This window comes from Pollicipes pollicipes, unplaced genomic scaffold (assembly GCF_011947565.3).
Source record: "Pollicipes pollicipes isolate AB1234 unplaced genomic scaffold, Ppol_2.1 Scaffold_4002;HRSCAF=4701_pilon_pilon_pilon, whole genome shotgun sequence".
NCBI classification, from domain to species: Eukaryota; Metazoa; Arthropoda; class Thecostraca; order Pollicipedomorpha; family Pollicipedidae; genus Pollicipes; species Pollicipes pollicipes.
Window position 1 is genome coordinate 4,460,114 of NW_023596420.1, and position 23,381 is coordinate 4,483,494.

At 50.8% G+C, this 23,381-nt stretch overlaps 2 protein-coding genes across 2 annotated transcripts in view; both read left to right on the forward strand.

Moving 5' to 3' along the window:
• The window catches only part of LOC119093418 (dynein heavy chain 2, axonemal), a 35,976-nt gene extending 32,098 nt beyond the window's left edge, over positions 1 to 3,878 (forward strand). Inside the window, exons 22-25 of the mRNA XM_037216372.1 lie at positions 120 to 253; positions 808 to 921; positions 1,810 to 1,994; positions 3,650 to 3,878. Coding sequence (XP_037072267.1) covers positions 120 to 253; positions 808 to 921; positions 1,810 to 1,994; positions 3,650 to 3,878 — 662 coding nt within the window. The remainder of the gene's footprint in view (positions 1 to 119; positions 254 to 807; positions 922 to 1,809; positions 1,995 to 3,649) is intronic.
• Positions 3,879 to 4,798: 920 nt separating this feature from the next.
• The window catches only part of LOC119093966 (dynein heavy chain 2, axonemal-like), a gene marked incomplete at its 3' end in the record, with an annotated part of 69,863 nt that continues 51,280 nt past the window's right edge, over positions 4,799 to 23,381 (forward strand). The window contains 20 exon segments of the mRNA XM_037217000.1: positions 4,799 to 4,943; positions 6,433 to 6,544; positions 6,894 to 7,032; positions 8,540 to 8,757; positions 9,013 to 9,141; positions 11,215 to 11,328; positions 13,897 to 13,959; positions 13,961 to 14,117; positions 14,283 to 14,445; positions 15,272 to 15,450; positions 16,829 to 17,020; positions 17,475 to 17,617; positions 17,982 to 18,119; positions 18,264 to 18,434; positions 20,098 to 20,271; positions 20,749 to 20,866; positions 21,048 to 21,184; positions 22,127 to 22,282; positions 22,588 to 22,790; positions 23,120 to 23,305. Coding sequence (XP_037072895.1) covers positions 4,804 to 4,943; positions 6,433 to 6,544; positions 6,894 to 7,032; positions 8,540 to 8,757; positions 9,013 to 9,141; positions 11,215 to 11,328; positions 13,897 to 13,959; positions 13,961 to 14,117; positions 14,283 to 14,445; positions 15,272 to 15,450; positions 16,829 to 17,020; positions 17,475 to 17,617; positions 17,982 to 18,119; positions 18,264 to 18,434; positions 20,098 to 20,271; positions 20,749 to 20,866; positions 21,048 to 21,184; positions 22,127 to 22,282; positions 22,588 to 22,790; positions 23,120 to 23,305 — 3,032 coding nt within the window.

The following is a 23,381-nucleotide window of genomic DNA, read 5'->3' on the forward strand; positions in this document are numbered from 1 at the left end:
CCCAGGAAAGCCAGCTCTTGTGACACCCAGGTGGGGAAGGCCGGCCCAGGGGGCATGCCCTGCCGGTCGTCGCCCACTGGTGCGTGTTGTCACGCTAACGTGGCTTCGCGTGTCCCCAGCCGCCCGAGAGAGCATTGCCGAGTATGGCGCTCAGTCAGACGTGTTCAAGGAAAAGGACTTGGAGATCAAGGCCGGCCTTAAGATCTTCAACATCGAGCACGCACTCTCCAAAGATCTGAAGCGATTCGACTTGGTAACGCAAACGTCACTGTTGGCGTGTTGACATGCATGCGTGCCTGGGAGGAGGCTTCTGCGTGTGTGCGCGTGCATTTGTGCATGTGTGCGTGTATGCGCGTACGTGCGTGCGTATTTGTGTTGGAACTGTAACTGTAAGGCTGAGGGCTGCTGGGGACGTTGACTCGGGTCAGTCACTGCCAAATGACGGGACGCTGTCTTGCCACAGTTTCGCCGCACCAATAAAGCGCGTTCGGTCATCCTCGCCACTGAACAGTCTTTGACGGCTGTGAGGTGGCCCTTGTATTGTGTGATGATCTTGTCGCGTTTTAGTGGTGAGTTGGCTCTGTAGCTTTCATGCTTGCAGACAATGGCAGTGTTGCTGTGCTGTGCTGCGAACGATTGCTGTATACTCTGAGCCGCTCCTTCGTAGTTAATCATCAGCGTGTGAGCAGCGCTTCGCGGTGCTGGCATGTCCCGCTCCGTTCCTCTGTCCCTGCGATGGCGGGCTACAGTCGGCGCGGGCCCAGTGGTCACAGGTGGTGTGACGGCGAAGCCGTGGTCTGCTGGCAGGACCTGGAAGCGATAGACTCCGTGTGGGCGCTGACCGCCGAGTGGGAGCAGTCCTGGAGCCAGTGGAAGCTGCTGAAGTTCCAGGAGCTCGACACCATTGAGCTGGATTCCCAGGTGCGGTCCGGCACTACACTGTCCGACGAGAACAGAACCTGGCCAAGCGGCGCCCACTGTACTGGGAGAGGGGTTGGAGCGATCGTGGTCCTGAGTTGAAACATGGCTGGCTGCCATGTTTCACTGACCTCGACCTATCAATGTTAGGCGGTGGGGTTTTTAACACCAGTAATGGCGTTTTGGCCCCGGGCAATTAAGCGTTATCGTCGTACCCAAAGATCCATTTGCACTGAAATGAGGAAACGCACATTGCCATATTAAAGTGGTTGCATCACAATGAAATGCATATTAAGGTGCTTGCAATAGGACGTCTGGGGCACACCTGACACCGAACTAAAGTTTGATGTTGTTTGACCCTTTATGGCACAAAGTTCAGACCTTGGGACCTCAATGTCACACAGTTGAATTCACATCAAAGCCTCCTTTCACTGTGAATTCGATGCCTGGCATTTGCAGTCTGAGATCTCAGGGGGGGGGGGGGGGGGGGGGCACATTGACCACCACCCGAGTGCGTCGCTCGGAGCCGGCGATCTGGGCGCCCGTTAATACATAAAAACTTCTAACTGAACTGAACCGCCGCGCGAAAAGAATACTTGTGTGTGGCACAGACGTTGTGCGAGTGCATCAATGCCTCGGGGTCATGCATCGGAGTGGTTTGTCCACCCCGCACATGATATACACTTTCGTATTAGTGGTCATATAGTGTTCTAGCGTCGTAAGCATTGTGCGTTGGAGCTAGTTAATCGTTACGATCTAGGCCGGGAGCCCGACCAAGGTCGGGACGGTTCCTTATCTGCGTGCTGCGGAAAATACGTCATGAGAATTGGAAAAAGGTTATCGTGAGGTGGTTGGTAAGTGGATGCTCACCATGCAGCTCCATCCCCCCAGGCCACGAGCGTGCACAAGCGCTTTACAAAACAGCTGAAGGAGTTCCGTGACAATGGCTGGGACATCATCGAACAGAGCAAGGCACGTGTGGACGCCTTCCGCCGTGCGCTGCCACTCATTATGGACCTGAAGAACGCGGCGCTGCGGCCCCGTCACTGGGAGGAGATCCGGCTCCTCATCGGCAGGTAACCGATGGACCGGGGTGCTGCCTCTCGTCAGTGACGTTAGGAGCGTGACACTGCGGCCCGACACTGAGAGGAGATCCGGCTCCTCATCGGCAGGTAACCGATGGACCGGGGTGCTGCCTCTCGTCAGTGACGTTAGGAGCGTGACACTGCGGCCCGATCCTGGGAGGGGATCCGGCTCCTCATCGGCAGGTAACTGATGGACCGGGGTGCCGCTTCTCGTCAGTGACGTTAGGAGCGTGGCACTGCGGTCCCGTCACTGGGAGGAGATCCGACTCCTCATCGGCAGGTAACCGATGGACCGGGGTGCCGCTTCTCGTCAGTGACGTTAGGAGCGTGGCACTGCGGGCCCGTCACTGGGAGAAGATCCGGCTCCTCATCGGCAGGTAACCGATGGACCGGGGTGCCGCTTCTCGTCAGTGACGTTAGGAGCGTGGCACTGCGGCCCCGACATTGAGAGGAGATCCGGCTTCTCATCGACAAACGGAGCAGCATGACAGAGCCAGCTCAAGACGGCCAGGTGGTCGTCACCTCGCTTGTGCCGCTCAGGCTGAACAGCGGCACCGGGCTGTATCGGATACCATTGCTAAAGCGTAACGAACAGCTCCACCATACCATAGCAGTCGGCCTCACATTTGGTTAACAAACAGCTCCACCATACCATGGCAGACGGCCTCACATTTGGTTAACAAACAGCTCCACCATACCATGGCAATCGGCCTCAAATTTGGTTAAGTCGATGCTATAGCCAGAGAGTCTGTCCTGGAGGATAGCATGCAGCTGGATGCGTAGCCTTTCGTCGACTCAGATGATTGATGTGAACTTGCACTTCGCGCTCCGAATCGCACATCAAGCTGTGTCTGTAGTTGCATGGTCCCGCCCTCGTCCTGCCTGTTCTACATACATGTGCAACGTCTCCCCAAGAACGTGCTTGGATTAATATTGTCGAGAATGGAGCAGGCTAGCGGTCTCTGCCACATTCTGCCGACCGCTATAGCTGGAATGCTGCCGCGAGTTCACCGAAGCTGCTCGGAGCGAATATAAGTCTTTATGGCGTCGCCTGCCTCTCGCCCTGGCAAGAACGGCGGGCACCGCACACACCGCACCGGATATCGAACCGGATAATCAAATCGAATTATTCGAGGTGCTCATGGCCCCAATGGAAACCATGACCCACCAACATCGACGTGCTGTGGTCATTATTTGATGTTTTACACGTGTCCTATTGGCCATAACCGAAGCCAAAACTTTGGTGCCTTTGGTTACTCCCTTGTTGATCAGTGAGCAGGTTATTTCAAGTACATCAGTGAGTAATAAGGCCTTATGAAATATGCAGCATCAACATAGAAATGACGTTTGATTTCGGCGCAAATGGACCCACACAGATCTGTCCCCAGCCGTTGACTTAATTTTGTTTGGTACATCTGGCCCATGGTGCCTTAGAAGGTGATCCGGGTCCTCACCGGTAGGTAACTGTCCCATCTCACCCTACGAGCGTCGCGAGCAGGAAGGTCAAGAACAACCCTACTGCCCTCGGCGTCTTCTGAGCGATAGAAAGTTTGTGAGGCGTGTCATATTCATGTTCATGTTTACGTAATACATGGCTGCTTGCAAGACTTGTGAAACGACGATCTGACCATGACACGATGCCGCAGGGAGTTCGACGAGAAGGTTGATCTGACCATGACACGATGCAGCAGGGAGTTCGACGAGAAGGACGATCTGACAATGACACGATGCCGCAGGGAGTTCGACGAGAAGGTCGATCTGACCATGGATACCATCTTCGAATGGGGCATGGACCAGTTTGCGGACGAGATACACAACATCTCTCAGTCCGCAACGAAAGAAATGACCATCGAAAAGGTGAGCCGCCACTCTTGAGCAATAGGAATATCTGATGTCTTTACAACGGCTGCAAATTGATTGCATCCTTATTGGTTACGGATGTCGCTGTCTGACGTCTAAATGTTCTCCGTATATTCTCTATCTTACACTTCGTGTTTGCCGATATTATACCATTTTTCTTAGCTTAATATCGAACATTTACGCACACTTACAAAACTCACCATCATGAGTGCTCTTGTGCGCGTTATGCAGTCTTGAATGATGAGCTTTTGAATGCGGATAGTGAAATCACATAGAGAACCTAACATAGGGTAACCATCGAGCATGAATTTCATCGTTCGGTCAGATGCCCACGAAGCTGCTTGTCAATATCGGTGGGCCCCGTCCCCTCCCCTACGCTCACTGACACATCTGGATTTTGTATATTAGCTAATATTTACTTGGTGTATTTTCTTTGATAATCATCATCTTCAGTAGTTCAGTAGTTCATCGACCTCATGCTCACGACGGCGTGCGCTTGTAGCACATATTTTCTACCGTCCTATGGTCGGTAGAAACCCTGTTCAAAGCTGGGTTCATCGTGCACCGCATGCACGCGGCTGGATCATATCACGTTGGTTTTCCCTACGACGATAGGTACTCCAATTTTTGTTATAACCATTTGAGGACCGTATGGTATTTCCTCAGCGGAATTCTTGTTTGTTTGGCACAGATCTGCCGCAGTGCGCACCATCCGCTCCGTTATGCAGATCATTATGATTTCCGACTTGCCTTGCCCCTTGTTTTGCAAAATAATTTGTTTCGCAAGTTAGCTATGGTCTCACACAGATCTCACGTAGTACATTTGTGCCACCTTGGCAAAATACATTTTTCTGCCTTTAATATCGATTATTTTTATGGACTGGATTTGTATGGTCGGCTGTGATCATGCCCCTTCCCTCGCCCGTAGATGCTCGCCAAAATGAAAGTGACGTGGGATGAGATGGAAATGGAGATCCTGCCGTATAAGGAAGACCGCGGCCTGCGCTGCAAGGTGCCTGACGACCTCTTCCAGATCCTCGAGGACAACCAAGTCAGCCTGGTCACCATGAAGGCCTCCAGGTGCGGTGGCTGTCGCCGCTGGCCGGCCTGAGGTTTCCCTTTGGCGCTCAGGCGCAGGGTGTTTGTCAGTGCGGTGGCGGTCGCCGATGGCCGGCCTGAGGTTTCCCTTTGGCGCTCGGGTGCAGGGTGTTTGTCAGTGCGGTGGCTGCCGCCGCTGGCCGGCCTGGGGTTTCCCTTTGGCGCTCGGGCGCAGGGTGTTTGTCAGTGCGGTCTGGGCGCGGATATTGTGTGCAACTCTTGACGGATGTTATTCCAAGTAGGATACTGCAACTCACCGTGGATGGCGCAAAATGGCTGCCGTCGGAAAATGCAGTCGGAAACCTCTGAATCCAAACATCAAAGCTCCAGCATGTCGATATGAGCTTCGTTGTACGGCCATTGACACAGCTGCAAACGTCGTCACCTGAGTATCGACAAACAGAAAAGTTATCTGGCAATGCCCGCAGCGCGAGCGTTTCCAGCGAATCGGGGCGCCTGGCCATTTATCTCCCCAAGATGAGTCATTAGTCCCTTAGTCCTTAGTCCCTTAGTCCCTTAGTCCCGTAGTCCCTTAGTCCCTTAGTCCCTTCTATCAAACATTTTCTCTTTTCGGGTGTTCCTTTGATTTTCGACATTGATACTACGTACTGCAGACAGATACTGATGTCCCGAGTGAGTGGAAAGGTTTGCACAGGCAAATGTTTCGAGTGATTCACGAGTGTGGAACAGGCTTGGAATGTTGAGATATTTCGTAATTTATTGAGGCACCGGTCAGAGTTATCTCCTGTCCAGGAACCGGTGTCGGGTCTTGCGCATCGAAGCCGGGCAGAACCGCTTGTTTTCCCTTCGGCATTTGCTTTCAGCGAACTTGCGCGGTATTGGGAGCTTTGCGCTCACCAAGATGTGTTGAAGCCGCACGGACGTTGGAACGTTTGATCCGCGCGTGGGCGAGGACAGGATCACATTGACCCGGGACGATTGGGTCAAAAGTACGACGAAGTAGAAGAAGAGAAGGAGCGACAGAAAGACTCGTCACGAACTGTATAGTAGTGCATGGAGACTGTGTTCACGTTTCCTAGCAGAACAGGGTGTACACGAATTCGTCCCTTGACCTGGTACGCTGCTACTAACATACCCAATTCAGAAAGCTCGCCAGAAGATCGGCTTCTTGGAGACCATCTATGAAAACCTTTCAGCAGTGCTGTTGTCAATGCTCGGGAATGAGACTTAGAGTAATTGCTTTGCTTTCGGCATTCAGCACTAGCAGGGTGGACATACGTGGACTCCAGCCGTGACGGGCGATAGTCGTCTGACTGGCCGACAGTGAGCACTGGTCAGGCTGTGGAGCCACATTACAGCCGCGCCCGTGGCTCAGCGGTGTTCAGCCGAATGGCTGGCAGTGCGAAGGCTGCCCGACCGTGCTCCGCCCGCACATCCGGTGATCAGGATCAGCGTGGCCAAGTGTACAGGCCACGGCGTGCCGCGGTCACGGAGCAGTCTGTTCCGGCAGGTTTGTTGAGCCGTTCAAGAAGGAGGTGGACTGGTGGGAGAAGACACTGACCGTGGTGTTCGAGGTGATCGAGGCTATCCTCGCTGTCCAGAAGCAGTGGATGTATATGGAGGTACGCGGACGAATGTGCTAGCTGTTTATATGATAACTGACTGATGGCATGTGATGACTATTTGCTAGCTTGCAGCTAAAATGCTCCGGGGATAAAGCTGAATGTTTCTTGCAGGGGTGTGGTGACTACCTGAGAGACCGAAAAGGCTCGCTGCAGTGATAGATTATCAAACGTGGCTCATCTACCTATTTCGTCTACGTTGAATGATAGTCTTTCAAAGACGACGTAAAAGTCCCTCGCCGGCTTTCTGTGTCGAGTTTGTACCATAACATGCTGCTAGGCTGCCTTTACACGGATCTAACTCCAGTGAACATCCGATGCTGATCACAAGATGTGGAAATCCTTTCAGAACATCTTCTTGGCTGACGACATCCGTAAGCAGATGCCACGTGAGACGGCAGACTTCGGAACTATCAACATCACCTGGCAGAACATGTTGGCCAACATGAAGTCCGACACGATGATCTTAAGCGCCACACATAAAAAAGGTGACGCCTGTGGACATGATCATTCCTTATGTCATCATTAGCGTTAGGTCAGTATTATTGGTCTCTTTCATACGGGGTAGGTTTGGGAGAAGAGGCAACATATCCGACTACCTTTGGATTTCGTATGTCCATTCCCAAACCTTTCCATTTTTATCCGACCAATTTCACACATGCAGAGGTGCAGCCAGCCTTGGTAGGGGGAGGGGGGGGGGGACAGGGTTGACAAGGCCGCTAATGGTTAAAGCCTCCCATAAAACATCGCCGGATAGTGATCCACTTGATTCTGGGCGGCACAGTCTTCCTTGTTATGTTATTCGTCCTTACCTTTGTCAGCTCAACAGAAGCCGGAAGCGACCGGAAGATGCAGCTCTGTCTGTATTTTCGAGTCAATAACCTAAAGAAACTGTGGGTTTAATGACTGCATGGAATTAGCCGCACACACTTCCTATTTCGAAATAGTTCAGCAGATTTTTATACCGATGGCACTCAGGGCCTTCGCTAGATTTTTGTATGGGTCTTACAGAGATATTGAGGACCCTGCGAAAGTACACCGCAGATGGAAATCGGGCCAACATTTGAAATTGACATGGCCAACTTATGCTCACTCGGGGTGTTCAAAGTTCATTCAGAATTTGATAATGGTAAACATATAAGATAGCTTTGAGCATACGCCCCCCTCCCCGCAAGTGTCAGAAACAAAAACTATTGCGGTTTTCCCAGGTCGCGTGGCGTCGATCCCGCAGTAACACGAGGCGGACAACGAGCAGACGAAAAGAATAACATACCTAGAAAAAGTATCTTTTAACGCTGAAGGGCAGCAATAAATTCATCTAGAAGTCAGCCCGAGCGCATATTTCACCTATGCAATCTCTAGATAGATAACGGGAACGGATTAATATTTACGGCACCGCGAAATGGTGCTGGAATCTGGTAGTGAAACTGAAAAAAGTAAAGACAGATACCCATTCCCGTGCTGCTGCGGCTGTATTTGCCCTTATTTTGAAGATCCGCACGTCTACTCGCGACTCAAAAATAGTGGGCGCGCAAGAATTGAGTCCTACAGTAGACTCATCATTGAAATGCAAAATGATGCACGCAATTTAAATTGTGTTTCGGTAAAGTGAACAATTGATGTTGCCCCAGTTTTCGCCGTCTTCGTGCGTTAATGGTGCTTTTCCTAACGGTTTTCGCGCTCAACTAAAGATTGGTGTAAACCAAACTTAGTTTGAGACTTTGTACGTCAAAATCGTTGCAGCAGAGTCCGTGACAGACGGGATCAAATGACCCACGCACAGACGTCACGTGGAAGTGGCCTCGATGAGTTCTGCCTTCGTGTAGAGCTGTTCACTGTTAAGCTTTGCAATAAGGAATCTCCCCTGCATGGCTGCGCCACCGGTTAGAGCGAGCTGTGCTGGACATGCTGTGCACATTTCTGTCACTGCCTGCAGCGCCCCGCGTCTCAGGTCGACACGACGACTCTGACTAGACGTACCGTTTTAATTCTCAGGACTGCTGAAAGAGCTGTCCGGCATGAACGTGCGCCTGGATGAGATACAGAAGAGGCTGGAGATGTATCTGGAGACGAAGCGGCAGGCCTTCCCCAGGTTTTATTTCATCTCCAACGACGACCTGCTGGAGATCCTCGGTCAGTCCAGGAACCCGGAGGCCGTGCAGCCTCACCTGAAAAAGCTCTTCGACAACATGAACAAAGTGAAGATGGTGAAGGTGCGTGCCTCGGCGTGTCTCGTAGCATTGCATAAGCAGTGTGGACTCTGCACAGTCGCTGGCCGAAAACACTGGTTACCTGGCTGCTCCAACGTGGCTGCTTGTATCCGAGAATTGGCAACTACACGCCAACTCTTAATTCTAACGGAAGCCTTGTACGGTTGTAATGGTGACGAATTGACTTATCATGTCGAGCGTTCATATTGAGCTACATGTACACACTACGAGTCAGACGTTTTCAAACCCTCCGCGCAGAGTGCGTTGCACAAACTGGAGGCGCTGACCATGATTTCCGGGGACGGAGAGGAGGTGGACCTGAACCACCCGATCTGCCTGGATGGCCCGGTCGAGGCGTGGCTCAATGATCTCGAGACAGCCATGCAGGTCAGTAGAGGTATTCATCGACTACTTGATCCACCAGCTGCCCGTGGGTTTGGGTTTTTATCTGGTTCGGGGTTGGGTTTTATCTTATTTTGTCTGGGCTGAAAATTTGGTGCGCTGAGGTGTCGTGTGTGGACGCATTGTGAATCGACGATGCGGCTGCCACCACGTCAGTGCCATTTTCCAATGAACCCCACTAAGCAAGATGCACAGAACTGCATGGCTTCGTGCCTCCCTGCATAAACTCTCTGTTCACGAATTTGCGTGCTAAGGTTTAGTCGGAGCATTTGATTGCAATAGGATTATGAACACAATTTGAAGCTTAAACTGTTCCATCTTAAGAAGGACCTAGTTTCAAGCCTCGGGCGCAAGCTCGGCGTGAACAGCACCAAAGACCCAGTTCACACAGACGCGACTGCCCGGCGGGGGCGGTTTCGGGCCGACTGCACCAGCTCCTCACCTTACCGCTGGTTATACAGAGGGGCGGGGAGGCTATAATCAGGTTCCAGGACTCAGTGCGTCTCTTGGAGCTGGTGAGCACGTTCCTCGGGCGCCTGGTTCTGGTGCGTAGATGCCGGCTGACGATTTCACGGTACAGCGTGGCACCATCAGTCGGCCTGGACGCAGAAGCTTCTCGGCTGTTTTGTGTCCCGATCCGGATAGTGTGTTGCTTTGCTTGCCCACGGCTATCTAGCCCTTGGGTACCGTAGTTTTACGGAATGATTGAACGACGTGTTAGTACCGTCGTACGAATATTAACTGAGATCCATTTCACGTTGTTAAAATGGGAGTCAACATCACGCCCCGCCTTCTAATGTTGACCATTTTTCTGGAAACGCGCCAAATAACATGGCAAGTAGCGATGTTCTCTTTCAGGTACATATGACCTGGGAATTGAGAATGCATAAATCATAGAAGTACCCACTTTACGTATTCCGCTACGTACGGATCATGACCATATACACAGTTCATAGATCACTCCGTCAAGGGCGCAGCTCACATGATTTGCGACGGGTGTGGGTCTGCATGTGCAGCGGGTGTTTAGCGCACACAGCCGGTACATACATAGCGATGATGTCGAGACGCGGTAAGACCCAACATGTTAAGTTTCAACTGCACGACATCACCCGTCATGCGTTAATTGCGCAGGGGCTCGAATTATTTAAGCACGCTCCCAAGTCAGCCCATGCAGCTACCTCACAAATGACAGTTGCGACTACGCATTCGTCGTGACCACCAAACAGTGCACGAAATTTGGCAATTCAACTCCTTTCCTTATCCGGGCAGGGAAGCGAATGTATGAGGAAGGCGAGCCTGTATCATCGTCTGTCATATTTAACTCTGACCAGGCTCGAAAAAAGCATCGTTGATATTCCAATCTTCCACGCACCCGGTGCGTCCAGTATAACTCGTGTTATGCCATTCGTTCAACAGTGATGGCACAGGAACACAAGTTTCTTGCGCATCCATTGGCTCCTGCAATCGTGGTACCATGTAATGTGCCAATGTAATGTGCCACCAATGTAATGTGCGATTCGTGCGTGAGTAGCTCACGTGCGCATCAGGCATCTGCCTGCACGCTCGTCCCTTTATTTTGTGTACCACACGCCCCATTCACCAACCAGCCCCATTTCGCCTGAATATCATCCATATCATATATCATCACATGTTGTATGCACCATACCATCCGAGTCACCCGAATTTGGCAGTCGTAGCTGGACCCGTTTCCGTGGTGTCTTACCCACATGGTTTTATGGTTTCATTAGTGGTTTTCTCAGAAGTCGACAACTGGCGACTGTCAGTAAAGTCAGATCGGTCAGTCTGGTAACCCCATAACTTTCCATCAAGTTGATAATGACTTAAACACAAAAAAATGAGACGGATCCAGTCTAACTGGAATATACGCCAGCGACCCCATCAGCAGTGCAACATCCAGACTCGACCTGTCGGACTGCGGTTTATTGCTCTCTCACTCTTCAGAAAAGTGCGTCACTTTGCGTATCTTTGTCATGGTGTGATAGATTTGAGGGCATGCTTTATCGTGCGCTCACGCGTGAGCATGTGCTATATCTTCAGGAGACGCTGCGGACAATCCTTCAGAAGTGTCTGGCGTCGCTCAAGAAGAACCTGAGCAAGCGGGACCGCTGGATCAAAGAATGGCCCGGACAGCTGTGCATCACATCGAGCCAGGTCAGACGCTGGTGCAAGGTGCTGCGCCATGCGGCCAATCTGGCGGCCATTTTATAGGAAACGCGGCGCACGTCGTCGCGTGTTTTTAACATCTTGTCCTATGAGTGAGGGGCTCAGAGACCCTTTACGGTAATTCCTCTGCGTGGTTTTCAGCCCGGTTTTGCAATTAGTTTTTGAAATTTGAAAAAGGATCTCCAAGATTATTCTCGTCTGGGAAGGGTTTTTGATTTTGCATAATAATGCTATTTGAAGTCAGAGGAAAAACGGTTTTTTTCTGGGACGCCTGGTATCTTGTAAACTGAAAAATGATAACGCAAAACCATCAGACTAAAGTCGATGAAGAAACCTATCACACGAGATCCCACTTTTACCCTTGTAATGACATCCCACGAGGGAAGCTTTTCATTTAAGTTCGACTTCTTGCTCTCGAGGACATACTCAGGAACATAACTAACTGGCACAACACACGGAATTCCGCTCCTATCCCTGAAATGAGAGGTCATGAGGAAAGTTTTTCGTTTGTGCTCTGCTCCGGATCCATACTAACGCACTCGGGAACATCACTGACTGGCAAAGACATGTCTCGCTCAAAGAACATGAAGCTACTTTTATGACCCATGTTGAACTGTGGCTGAAAGACACTCCTGGCTGATACGAATTGTGAATATACATTCCTTACTATATATAAAACAGTTGATGCATGCAGACATGGGGTTAAGAGGCGTCGTCACAAAAAGAACAACAAAGCAGAACATTTGTAATTTGCCCGATCTGATAGTGACACTTCGTTAGACCCAAATTGCCTTCGGCTAATCCCGTTCAGTTGTGCATGAGGCATCGAATGGTGTTCCATTCTTTCCAATCCGAAGATACCAATACGGGGATGTTCATATCTGTGTACCCCGGAATTCGGTGCGCGCGTCAGGTGAAGTAGGTGAAAACCGACGCCATTGTAGCGTCTAATCAGAACCTCTCAGTGACTGGTGGTCGATCATTTTCATAACATAAACTCCCAACTCATCATGCCGAATGCAGTCTTCCGTTGGTGCCCTGAAATTAGCCCTGACTCTACTGCACATGCCCCAGGCATGACGGAAAGAAAGGCTGTTCAGAGGTGGGAATGACAGAAGGAAATGGCGGAGAGGTTTGTGGGTTCTCCTTAGAGACTTCGGCATTCACGTAGCCCCACAGAAGCAATGTCGAATACAGAGACCCTGGCAGCGTGGTGAGCGCTCGAAGGCGGTCTCGCTTCGCCATCATTGATGACGCCCAGATAAAAATGGCCCTAATGACCCGATGTTGCTATTTATGGACCTCATTCCACACCGTGCAGAGCATTTTTGTGGTGCCGGCAGCGCTGCTGAAATGTTTGGGTGCGACGGGGCCTCCAACTTGTGTCTATGGACGTGGTGACGCTATTGGAATGAAAAAAGCGTCATCTGTGAACCACACCTGGCTCATCTAGCATCTTTCATCTAACATTGTCATGTATTTTTCGGAAGTATTTCGACACGTCCAAAATTTATTCCGTTTTTCTGACAACTGATCATGCGTCTGTGTAAAGTACGAAAAACTTTTAGCATCCTTCCTTAGTATCCGCCAGATTGTAGTTGCATCTAGGCAACCTCTTGACGGCGTTTTCATGTCCAGCACGTTACCAGAAAGGGCAGTGGGCTGGGGGGGGGAGGGGGGGGGGCACGGTGTTCTGTCCCCCTCCCCCTGGAAAAAGTCTTCCTGTAAGTATTGGGTGATTTCACAGTAGTTCAGTCTACATAAATTCGCAGGAGTTTAGTTAAAATTCGCAGGAGTTCGGACACAATTTGACACTCGTCCGTTTCCCAAATAAAAATTATGGCTGAATACCTGCTTCAGGTCACATGCTCGTAATCCTTGCCCGAGCCACCACGACCTATCCGCACTGAGGTCAGGCTGAGAGTGCGCCTGGCGGGAGGCAACACATGATACGCACAGCTGGAAACCAACCGTGCTGTTCAGGTATGGAGTGGCGCTTGTGGCTGTTTTAACAACATCTATCGTGTTTATGATGAAGTTTCTTGGCACACTTAGAAAACAGCGAAATTATTGAAACTTTTCAGTTTTAAAAAATAAATAAACATGAGCAATGGATTTTTAATACACTTCACACTAAATCAAGTTGGCCTCATTACATAATTTTATACATGTGCTGTGAGCTGGCTTGGTACTCGTAACTTTCCGCTTAGTTAACAGACATCTCTTCCTCCATGGCAGTTTTTTAACTGCCGTCGGATCTATGGCATTGTTGACATTTAAGACATGAGTGTTCTTTAGCATGCTAACAATTGCACCTAAAAAATAAGCAAGTTAAAAACGACAAACTTTCGGCCTATGACCATGTATTGCCCCTTCTGCCTCATTACTATATAATAGCCAGAGGCTGGAAGCTTGTCCGTTTTAAGCTTGTCCAGTGACTGGTTAAAATGTAACCGGTAACACATCAGAAATAATTATTTTCTATCCCTTTTCGTTGCTTCCTACGAGAAAAAAACTCCTGTGAATAACGACATTGAAAAAAGCTGTTACCCTCAGATACAATGGACGGTGGACACAACGCGAGCTCTACTGCTGGTCAAGGACCTTGGTGAGAAAAAGCCCTCTCAAGTCTTTTCGCAAGAAGATGATCAACATGCTGAACAAGTTTTCGGAGGCCATTCGCTCCAATCTAACGGTGCTGCAGCGCGTGAAGATTGTGTCGCTGGTCACCATCGAGGTGCACGCCCGTGACGTTATCGAGAAGCTCATCAAAGCCGGTGAGTGACTGAGAGAGATGATTTTGGCGATGTTTGGGGATGATGTTTGGAGTAAGATGCTGACTCACGAAAACGTGTATTAGCTGTGTCGGTGCAATTCCGGACGACGACAACGAGTCCTGTCCGACGACGACGTTGGCAGCCGACAGCCATGCCTGCCCGCAGGTGTGAACGACGTGAACGCCTTCGAGTGGTTGTCGCAGCTGCGGCTCTACTGGGACAAAGACGAAGAAGACTGTGTTGTCCGCCAGACCAATACGCAGTTTTTCTATGGATACGAGTACCTGGGCAATTCGGGTCGACTCGTCATCACGCCGCTGACCGACAGGTGGAGCCCAGTGTCGCATTCACCGAACCAAAGAATGTCGGTCCTGCGACTAGGCTGTTGGCAGAAGTGCGACGCTCAGTACATGTTACACAGGCGCTGGAATGGTTAGACTGACGTAGGACTGGGGGTGATGTACAGCAGCATAATTCGTTGCAAGAACGAAGGGCAGTTAACCACACTGTGTGTCACTCTGCAGTCAGGCCTAAGTTCGTCGGCTTGCGCAGGAGACGCAGAGTAGCCCGTGCAGTGGCGGCCAGAATGCGGAACAGCCCGAGATGTGGGCTAGCGGGGACTCAGAATGTGTTTGTATTCAGAGTGGCATCACTTGGAAGCTGCGTGTGTTTTATCCTACCATGGCAGTCATCAAACGCCCTGGACATGCATGCTATCGTTTTTAATGTGGGGTATTTAACTTTTTGGTCTTGTATTTTTTAACCGAATTGCTAATTGGACCAATTTTTAATGTTTCAGCACATACCATGTAGAGGGCAACACCCTCATCTGGTGCAGTGGTCATGTAGACACATTTATTGTCTTTGGAAAATCTGAGCCCAGTCTTGTCACAGGACCAATGTTTACGAATCATTGCCTTTTCAAGGCCAGTGAATGCGATTTAGTACAAAATCGAGTAAAACGGTATCGAAATGTTCAACGGTAAAAAAATGTTAAAACGGTGCCGAAAAACAAACAATCAAAAATTTCGTAGATACGCACACAACCTACAGTGCATCTGGGGAATGGGGTGGAGGGCTGTGTTGCCGACCGTCCACCCGTGATCTGTCGCAGTCCGGCTCTGTAACGGCAGCCGACAGTGTGGTGGTCCCAGGTGCTACATGACGCTGACCAGTGCACTGCACCTGCACCGCGGAGGCAGTCCCAAGGGCCCAGCGGGCACGGGCAAGACTGAGACGGTCAAGGATCTGGGCAAGGCCATGGCTGTGTTCGTGATCGTCCTGAACTGCTCTGAGGGGCTTGACTACAAGAGCATGGGCAAAATGTTCTCAGGTGGGCATTACCCCATGTGGGTTCTTCGGGACCAGACCTCTCTGGTTGGTCGTGTTTGCTGCCTTGCGACCCATAGGGCAAATAGGGTAGAAAGGGCACAAGATCATACACCGGACAAAGGGTAGCTTGACAGTTGAAAACAGGGACAATCCACATAATGCAGCGAAGTTAAAAAAGCAAAGCAGAAAAGCAAAAGCAAAAAAGCAGCAAAGGCAAAAGGCAGCAAAGGTAAAGTGGTGGCAGGAATAGCGCAGCGAAACTTGCACTTTGCAAAAAGCAGCAAAGCGCGCTTTTTTGGGGACAGTAGCGGTGCAAATTATTTGACGATCATGTGAGGCAAGACCGATGCAGGTAACTGACCTTCAGTAGATTAAAGATTGTATATATATATATATATATTATATATATATATATATATATATATATATCTCTCTCTCTCTCTCTCTCTCTCTCTCTCTCTCTCTCTCTCTCTCTCTATTCTTCGTCTGCTCTCTCTCTCTCTCGTCTCTCCTTCTCTCTCTCTCTCTCCTTCTCTCTCTCTCTCTTGCTCTCTCTCTCTCTCTCTCTCGTCTCTCGTGCGTCTCTCTCTCTCTCTCTTCTTCTCCTCTCTCGCTCTCTCTCCTCCTCCTCTCCTCTCTCTTCTCCTCTCTCTCGTACTCTCGTCTCTCTCTCTCCTCTCTCCTGCTCTTTCTCTCTCTCTCCCTCTCTCTCTCTCTCTCTCTCTCTCTCTCTCTCTCTCTCTCTCTCTCTCTCTCTCTCTATTTTTTATCAGCTCAGTTCAAGTGTTTATGTAAACAGACTAAGATGAGAAGATAGGAAAGACGCTGTCAAGTTAGTTGGCTAGGTAAAAAGCTGGACAAAATATTTGACATTGTGCTGTGTTAGCAAAACACGTTTTATCATGAATGATGTCTAATATTTAGTCCGAACCTGTTGGATGCTTTTTATCTGAGCTCATGTTTCGCATTGCCTGCTGCGCGAGTCCTGACCCCCTCCCCCTCAATCCATCCCACCATGTGCCATGATCGTGAGAGTGCAGGTCAGTGGCATGTTTACGTTGCGAAAATTTGACGTGCCGTCATCCTCAATATAGCCTTTCCAATTCTCGGACATCACATGACCTTTTAGCGTGATCACTACCATCCGCTGTGGGCCATCTCAGTCACGCGCAAATAGCGAACACTTGAAGCGACTCGAACCCATCCCACAGACTTTTTGGTCATCCTGTTTGGTTTCGGCACGCTTGGTTATGATGACGGCTCATTAAAGGAACTTTCTCGTGACTTTATATTGGCCATGCTAATGCTGCGTGCGCCGAGTTGACGTGCGCGCGCGTACCCGGACGGCTCGGTATACCAGCCAATGCCTGCGCCCGCAGGTCTGGCGCAAACTGGCGCGTGGGGATGCTTCGATGAGTTCAACCGGATCAACATCGAAGTGTTGTCGGTAGTGGCGCAGCAGATTCTGAGCATACTGCAGGCACTGTCCACGCAAGTAGAGCAGTTCATGTTCGAGGGTCAAGAGATCAAGGTGGTCTGGTCGTGCGGCATCTTCATCACCATGAACCCCGGTACGCAGGCGACCTGGTCGTCTCGCATCTTCTCGGCATCTTCTCGCATCGTCGCGGCGCTAGGCCAGTGCTAGCGGGAGGTGTGATTCTGTTAAGGGGAAGAACCTCAAAACAGGATGGATTTGAAGTGGCGGCTATTCTACTAAACCCATTGAATCTCATTCCTGGATTTAAGTAACGCCGTTTGATGGCCCTCGACGTCTCACCTGGGGGATCACAGAGGACATAGCTCAAACGGAACGTTGCTATTTGAATCTCAAATATGGCGATGTGGTTTGCGTTGTATGGTAGCAAGGTGACACTTTTCTACCGGGAATCACCTTGCGTCACCCGGCCTGCACGGCTACAACGCTTCCTAGTATTATGCCAGAGGACGGGTCGACGCCGTTCAGTGTATCGTAGTCGCATCGGCGGCCCGGACTGGCACTGTCATCTCCGCCTGCCGCGCCCGCAGGCTACGCCGGCCGGACGGAGCTGCCCGACAACCTCAAGTCCATGTTCCGCCCGATCGCCATGGTAGTGCCCGATTCGGCGATGATCGCTGAGATCGTGCTGTTTGGCGAGGGCTTCAACAACACCAGGAACTTGGCCAGGAAGGTAGGCAGGCGGCGCCAGTCTGGGTCCGATGGCACGCCATTTTGTCAGTGAACGATCTGTGCGTTGCATCACCCGCAAAAGTCCGATCTAAATGACCTGTATCCCAAATGCCCGTGGTTATTTACAAAGTCGCATTACGTGTCCATGCGAAATGCGGATACGTGTGTGGTTGGTTGCGTGTGAAGCTTGCATAGCTACACCACACACAGTTGTATCTAAAGTGGTGCCAAACACACCACACGCTGCGATGCATTCCCGCAATAACGCCCTGGAGTTATTGTCTGAGCAATCTTCAGTCGTGTGAGCGTAGTGTTGGATTCTGTCTATGCGCCCAACCAAGTGCTGTGGTATTGTCTGTGGCCAGGTGTTCACGCTGTACACGCTGGCATCGCGCCAGCTGAGCAAGCAGAGCCACTACGACTTCGGCCTGCGCGGTCTGATCGGGCTGCTGCGCTACGCGGGCCGCAAGAAGCGCATGTTCCCCGACATGAACGACGAGGAGGTGGGCTGCCGACTGATGGTCTTTGCTCACCTGCTCTGGGCCGGGAAGTAACGCTGTGCAACAAACTGGCACTTGGTCCGCGACCGGCATGATGAAGTTAGGGTCTAGATGTTCGCGCGCGTCAAGCTAGTCCTGCCTCCGCAGGTGGTTATAACGGCCATGAACGACATGAACCTGCCGAAGTTGACGTCGGACGACTCGCCGCTGTTCGACGGCATTGTGAGCGATCTGTTCCCGGGCGTGGAGACGCCGCCCCTCGACTACGGACAGCTGTTTGATGTCATCAGGGAGCAGCTGGATGCCAACGGCCTGCAGGTGGGTAGAATAATTGGGCTGGGTTGCGCAAGAACTGCCCACCTCATCGCGCTGCAATCGACCCCTCTTCATCGACCGTCTCATGCTATGTCCTTGTGATGCCTCATCGCGCGTGAGGTGTACTGCACCCGTGAGCTATAAACCGGTATAATGGTAGTCCTGGTTGAAATCCGTTCTCAAGTACTCGATCGCAAGAAAATGGAGAAGTGAAGCGTCTGTCGCAAATTCTGTTTGTCGGTGAAGACTGTCGCAGATAATCTGAAACTGTCGCGGGATTATCACTTTTTCTATGTACCATTAAACCCATAGCTTTTGAGATAGATTACTGCGGGTGGAAATAAAAACCGGCATTTTGAGCAAACGACCGATGAGGACTGGACCGTTTGTTTTCAGTCTATCGCCATACGGCGCTCAACTGATAAGGCTATGGCAGTATGGTGGGCTAGGCTCTGGTCACACACTGCAAAACGTGCGCATGACAAAAAAGTCAGGCGCAGTTGCTGACACAGACAGAGACAAACGCCTCAGTTCTTGGAGCATATCACTGGGATCGTCGGGAAGCTTTCATTAAGTTATTTCATGCCTTTCGATGTAGCTCATGGTTTGATAATGGTTTAAATTTTTAGATATGGCTTTATTTCTCATGCGTATTCTATGTGCTTTTTACTTGCACATAGTGTAAGTGAAATTGAGTTGCACTTGGTAGCACGTAGCTGTCATTGCGTAATAAACATGCTTAAATATGATTGAAATATGGTTAATATAGTTTTCGTACTTTTTAAAGCTCCAAATTATGACCCTAGGCCCAGTTTAAAGTCGTCAATTTCGCCAAATTCCAAAATTCATGTTTTCGACTCGTTTTTATTCAAAATTCAATTAGCAAAAAAACAGCGTCTGTGGCCATAGGATGGCATTTATGTAGGCAGGCATGCGCAAAACCGCCGCCAAACCCCAGTTAGTAGAAATATTCACAAACACATTCAACGCGACAAGTGACACAGATTCACTCGGGTCGATCAAGACATTATAGGTCGTCGACCTTACTTGACCTTGGAAAGACTACTGACCTTGAAAAGTGAGCTGACAGCCTGTATAATGTCATTACATGCTGATGTCATGTCTCCAAGAATGTTTTTTGGTGCCAGTAAGAGGGAAAACAGGACGAAGATTTCTTACAATTACGCTGTAAGCTTTCAGAAATAACGTTTTGACTCAATGCTGTGTCGTAACCCGGGACCAAATCTAGATATGTTGGCAACTAAGGTGAATGTTATCCCGGGATCGCTTTGGGATCAGAGCCCAGCATACGAAGGCCCTGATCCAGCCACTAAAAAGGGTAATTCCAGTTCAGGGATGCCTTTGCCGAAATACTGTGCCCTGTCACGTAACACCATCGCACGCGCCCTTTCGTGTTGTGTGCTCCTCTCTGAAGGATGCCAATGTGCCACCGTTACTAGCGTTGTTTCCGGGTAGCGAACCCACATACGTGGGATGCAGCGATCAGTCTCGGACGCTATGTCGGATGAGGCACGGAAACTGCACGCACTTTTGTTTTATTTAAGTGTAGCGCTCTGGTATCTTTTTAACGAGTTGTCTGACCCTTCCTCCCGCCATTGTACCATCATTTGATGCTGAGATGCTGACCAACCCGCTCTGTCCTCAGCCGACGCAGTACATCGTGAATAAGGTGATCCAACTGTACGAGACCAAGAACTCCCGCCACTCTGTGATGATGGTCGGCCAGACAGGAACATCCAAGACATCCATCTGGTGCACCCTAAAGCATTCACTAACAGAGATGGCCAGCCGGGAGGTGGAAGGGTTCGTCGCTGTCAAGGTACGCGACACGGTGGCCGTCCGCCCGGTCCGCTGAAGGCCGTTCACCTCGCTGCGCTTCGGCACCCAGACGCATGGGTCGCGTCCGCCTTCTGCATGGCCGTATACATATATGAAAAAACGGATACCTCCTTGGTTGATGCATGCGAATAAACTAGAATAAGGCTGTATATTTTTTTCTTCTGAAATTTGTTCCGGAATTAAAAACATCTTACTTTGTTGGAATTGGAATTGGAATCGAATCGACATCATGTCGTGTTGCTCTTGATGCTGTACTGCTGTTGCCATGTGTGCTGAAATGGAAACTCAGACAGCGTGTTGCCCAGTTATCTCCGGCAGTAGTGCGATTTGTTCAGAGTTGCGTGTTTGCTGGCACAGTCGCGCACTACCGGCGTCGGACAGCCTGAGATCATGCGTGCCCCGGTGCAAGCGCCTTGCGCTACACACCTAGTCAGCTACGCCCCTGTCCGGTCGGCAGGAGTTCGCGCTCAACCCGAAGGCACTGAACCTGGGAGAGCTGTACGGCGAGTTCGATCTGGGCTCGGGCGACTGGAAAGATGGAGTGCTGTCGGCCATCATGCGCGTCACCTGCGCCGGTCAGTGACACGGCTGTGTCAGGAGCACGCAGCTGACGCCGCGTCGCTGTGAATAGGGCGCCGCATGTACCCACGGGCTCATGCCGCTGTTAACATGTGTTCTACGCGCGTGTCCTCTGAGGCGGGCGACGTTTCGCGCTGTCCCACTGACGGCGATGGTCCGGACTGTTTGGCTGGACAGATGAGACGCCCGACCAGAAGTGGATTCTGTTTGACGGTCCCGTTGACGCCGTCTGGATTGAGAACATGAACTCAGTGATGGACGACAACAAGGTGCTGACGCTCATCAACTCGGAGCGCATTGCCCTGCCCCCACAGGTATGTCCGGTTTCGGTCCGCACTCCGGAGGCGCAGCGGCGCTAAATGAATTAAGGTTGGGAGGGGGGGGGGGGGAGACTGAACAGCGAAAATCGTGAAAGCTAATCCCACAATTTGCCAGCTGGTTTCTCCCCACATTTGGCCCATTTTCTTCCTAAAAATGGGGAGTGGGCTTCAGCCCGCCTAAGTGGGGAATACTGTACCGCTGATTTGGTCTCGCTCTTTGCTATCGCCGGCGAGTTTTGCCAACGGCACATCCATGGCGCGTCTGAGCGCGTTTGGTACTGAGATTGGCCGAGTGGTCGAAGTGGCACATTTTGCTGGCGCTGCCCGCAGTACCCGATCATGTGCTTTTTAACGACTTGGACAGCGGAGCGCAGCTATTGACTCATACCAAAAGTTTTGAGACCGACTTTGCCTGAAAAATTATTAATCGGTGTTACCACCCAGACACCAATAAGGTGTGACTCAATGAGAGCATAACGCACGCCGCACAGAATCAGCTCGACATGTTATTTGCCAGTGCTGCGCGTATATGGATGTCATTATATCCTGTTCGGCACATAGCGGGTAGTGCATCTATTTTTTGTTTGGTCGCTGATGTTGCACAGCTTATGACGGCTCATCAAGACATGACGTCAAGAAGACTAATGATTCCGCGATGAGGCCGCCGCCACTGTAACCCTTGTTTATGCCGCATATGTGGGCCTGCTACTGACAACAGCCATGCCAGGACATGGGACGCTGCTGATGTCATGTGCTGTCGCCGTGCTGAGGAGGCCGCCGCCACTGTAGCCCTTGATTATACCGCAGATGAGGGCCTATTACTGACAACAGCCATGCCAGGACATGGGACGCTGCTGATGTCATGTGCTGTCGCCGTCAGCTGGGCAGTGTGCTCTGCTGCTCTGACCAGATGGTCGTGCGGCCCGTCTACCGCAGGTGTCCCTGCTGTTCGAGGTTCAGGATCTTGATGAAGCTTCTCCAGCCACCGTCTCCCGAGCCGGCATGGTGTACACCGACTACAAGGCCATCGGCTGGAGGCCCTTTGTCGACTCCTGGCTCAAAAAAATCGAGTGCAAACAGACTACGGCGGAGGTATGGTGACGCGTATTGAGGTATATGTTAGTTGGTCTGCTTCGATGGCTACATGTCAGGTAGCTTTGTAAAGCGTGCACGAACCCGTACCGAAGTAAGGAAGTTAGTGTGGTGGGATCAGCGTACTTTGCATTTGAGGTACAAATCACCGTCCAGCACAGTTTCTTACTTAAATAGTGTTGATGCCCTGTTGACAAGAAAAATCTCCCCCGTACATTGTTGGGCGTAACTGCCTATATGTGAGAGATATCTCTGTCTTGCGAAACTAACGTTTGTCCTAACCATTTTGTCATGATGTGTCACAGCTTCAGAAGCTGTTCGACAAGTACTTAGAAGATTTTCTGGAGTTCAAGCGGCGCAACTGCAAGGAGCTGATGCCGATTGTAGAGCTGAACGGTATCATATCACTGTGCCGTCTGCTCGACTGCCTCTGTACGAAGGAATTCGGCGTAGATCCGGCCGATATGGACTCTTTCATCACATGCTCGAAGCTCTGGTTCATCTTTTGGTAAGTACTCACTACTTCTGACCTTCTTCCAAATTCCTAAGTTCCTTCCTTTGCGCAGATATATTGGGAATGCTGTCGTCCAGAGGCAAAGGCCTAAGCGGCATTAGGTTGAATAGCGCTTAGGTCTGTTTGCCGTTGGACGGCAGAATGATAAGCTTTGAAAGTAAATCCGCCATCCATTTGTGCGCACGAAGTGAAATCCGAACATGTCAAACTTGTCCTCAGCTTTAGGTCTCGAGCCGTTCGTGCCGTGATAGCCTCTGGTTTAAGGTACGACTTGAGACAAAGAAGGTGGCTTCATGTGTGTGATGGGATGCGCTCCGTCTCAGTCTCCTGTGGTCGGTGGGTGCGTCGGTGGACGAGGAGGGGCGCAAAAAAATTGACAACTACATGCGCGAACTGGAGGGCTCGTTCCCCAACAAGGATACCGTGTACGAGTATGCCGTGGACTACAAGCACCGGAGCTGGAGTCCGTGGGAGAACAGACTTCAGTCCAACTGGAAATACAACCCCAAGTGAGTAGCAGTCGGGCCAGTGTGCACTAAGGTGGCTGGGACTGTGGTGCTTCGGCTCGTTCAGGAATAAGTCCGG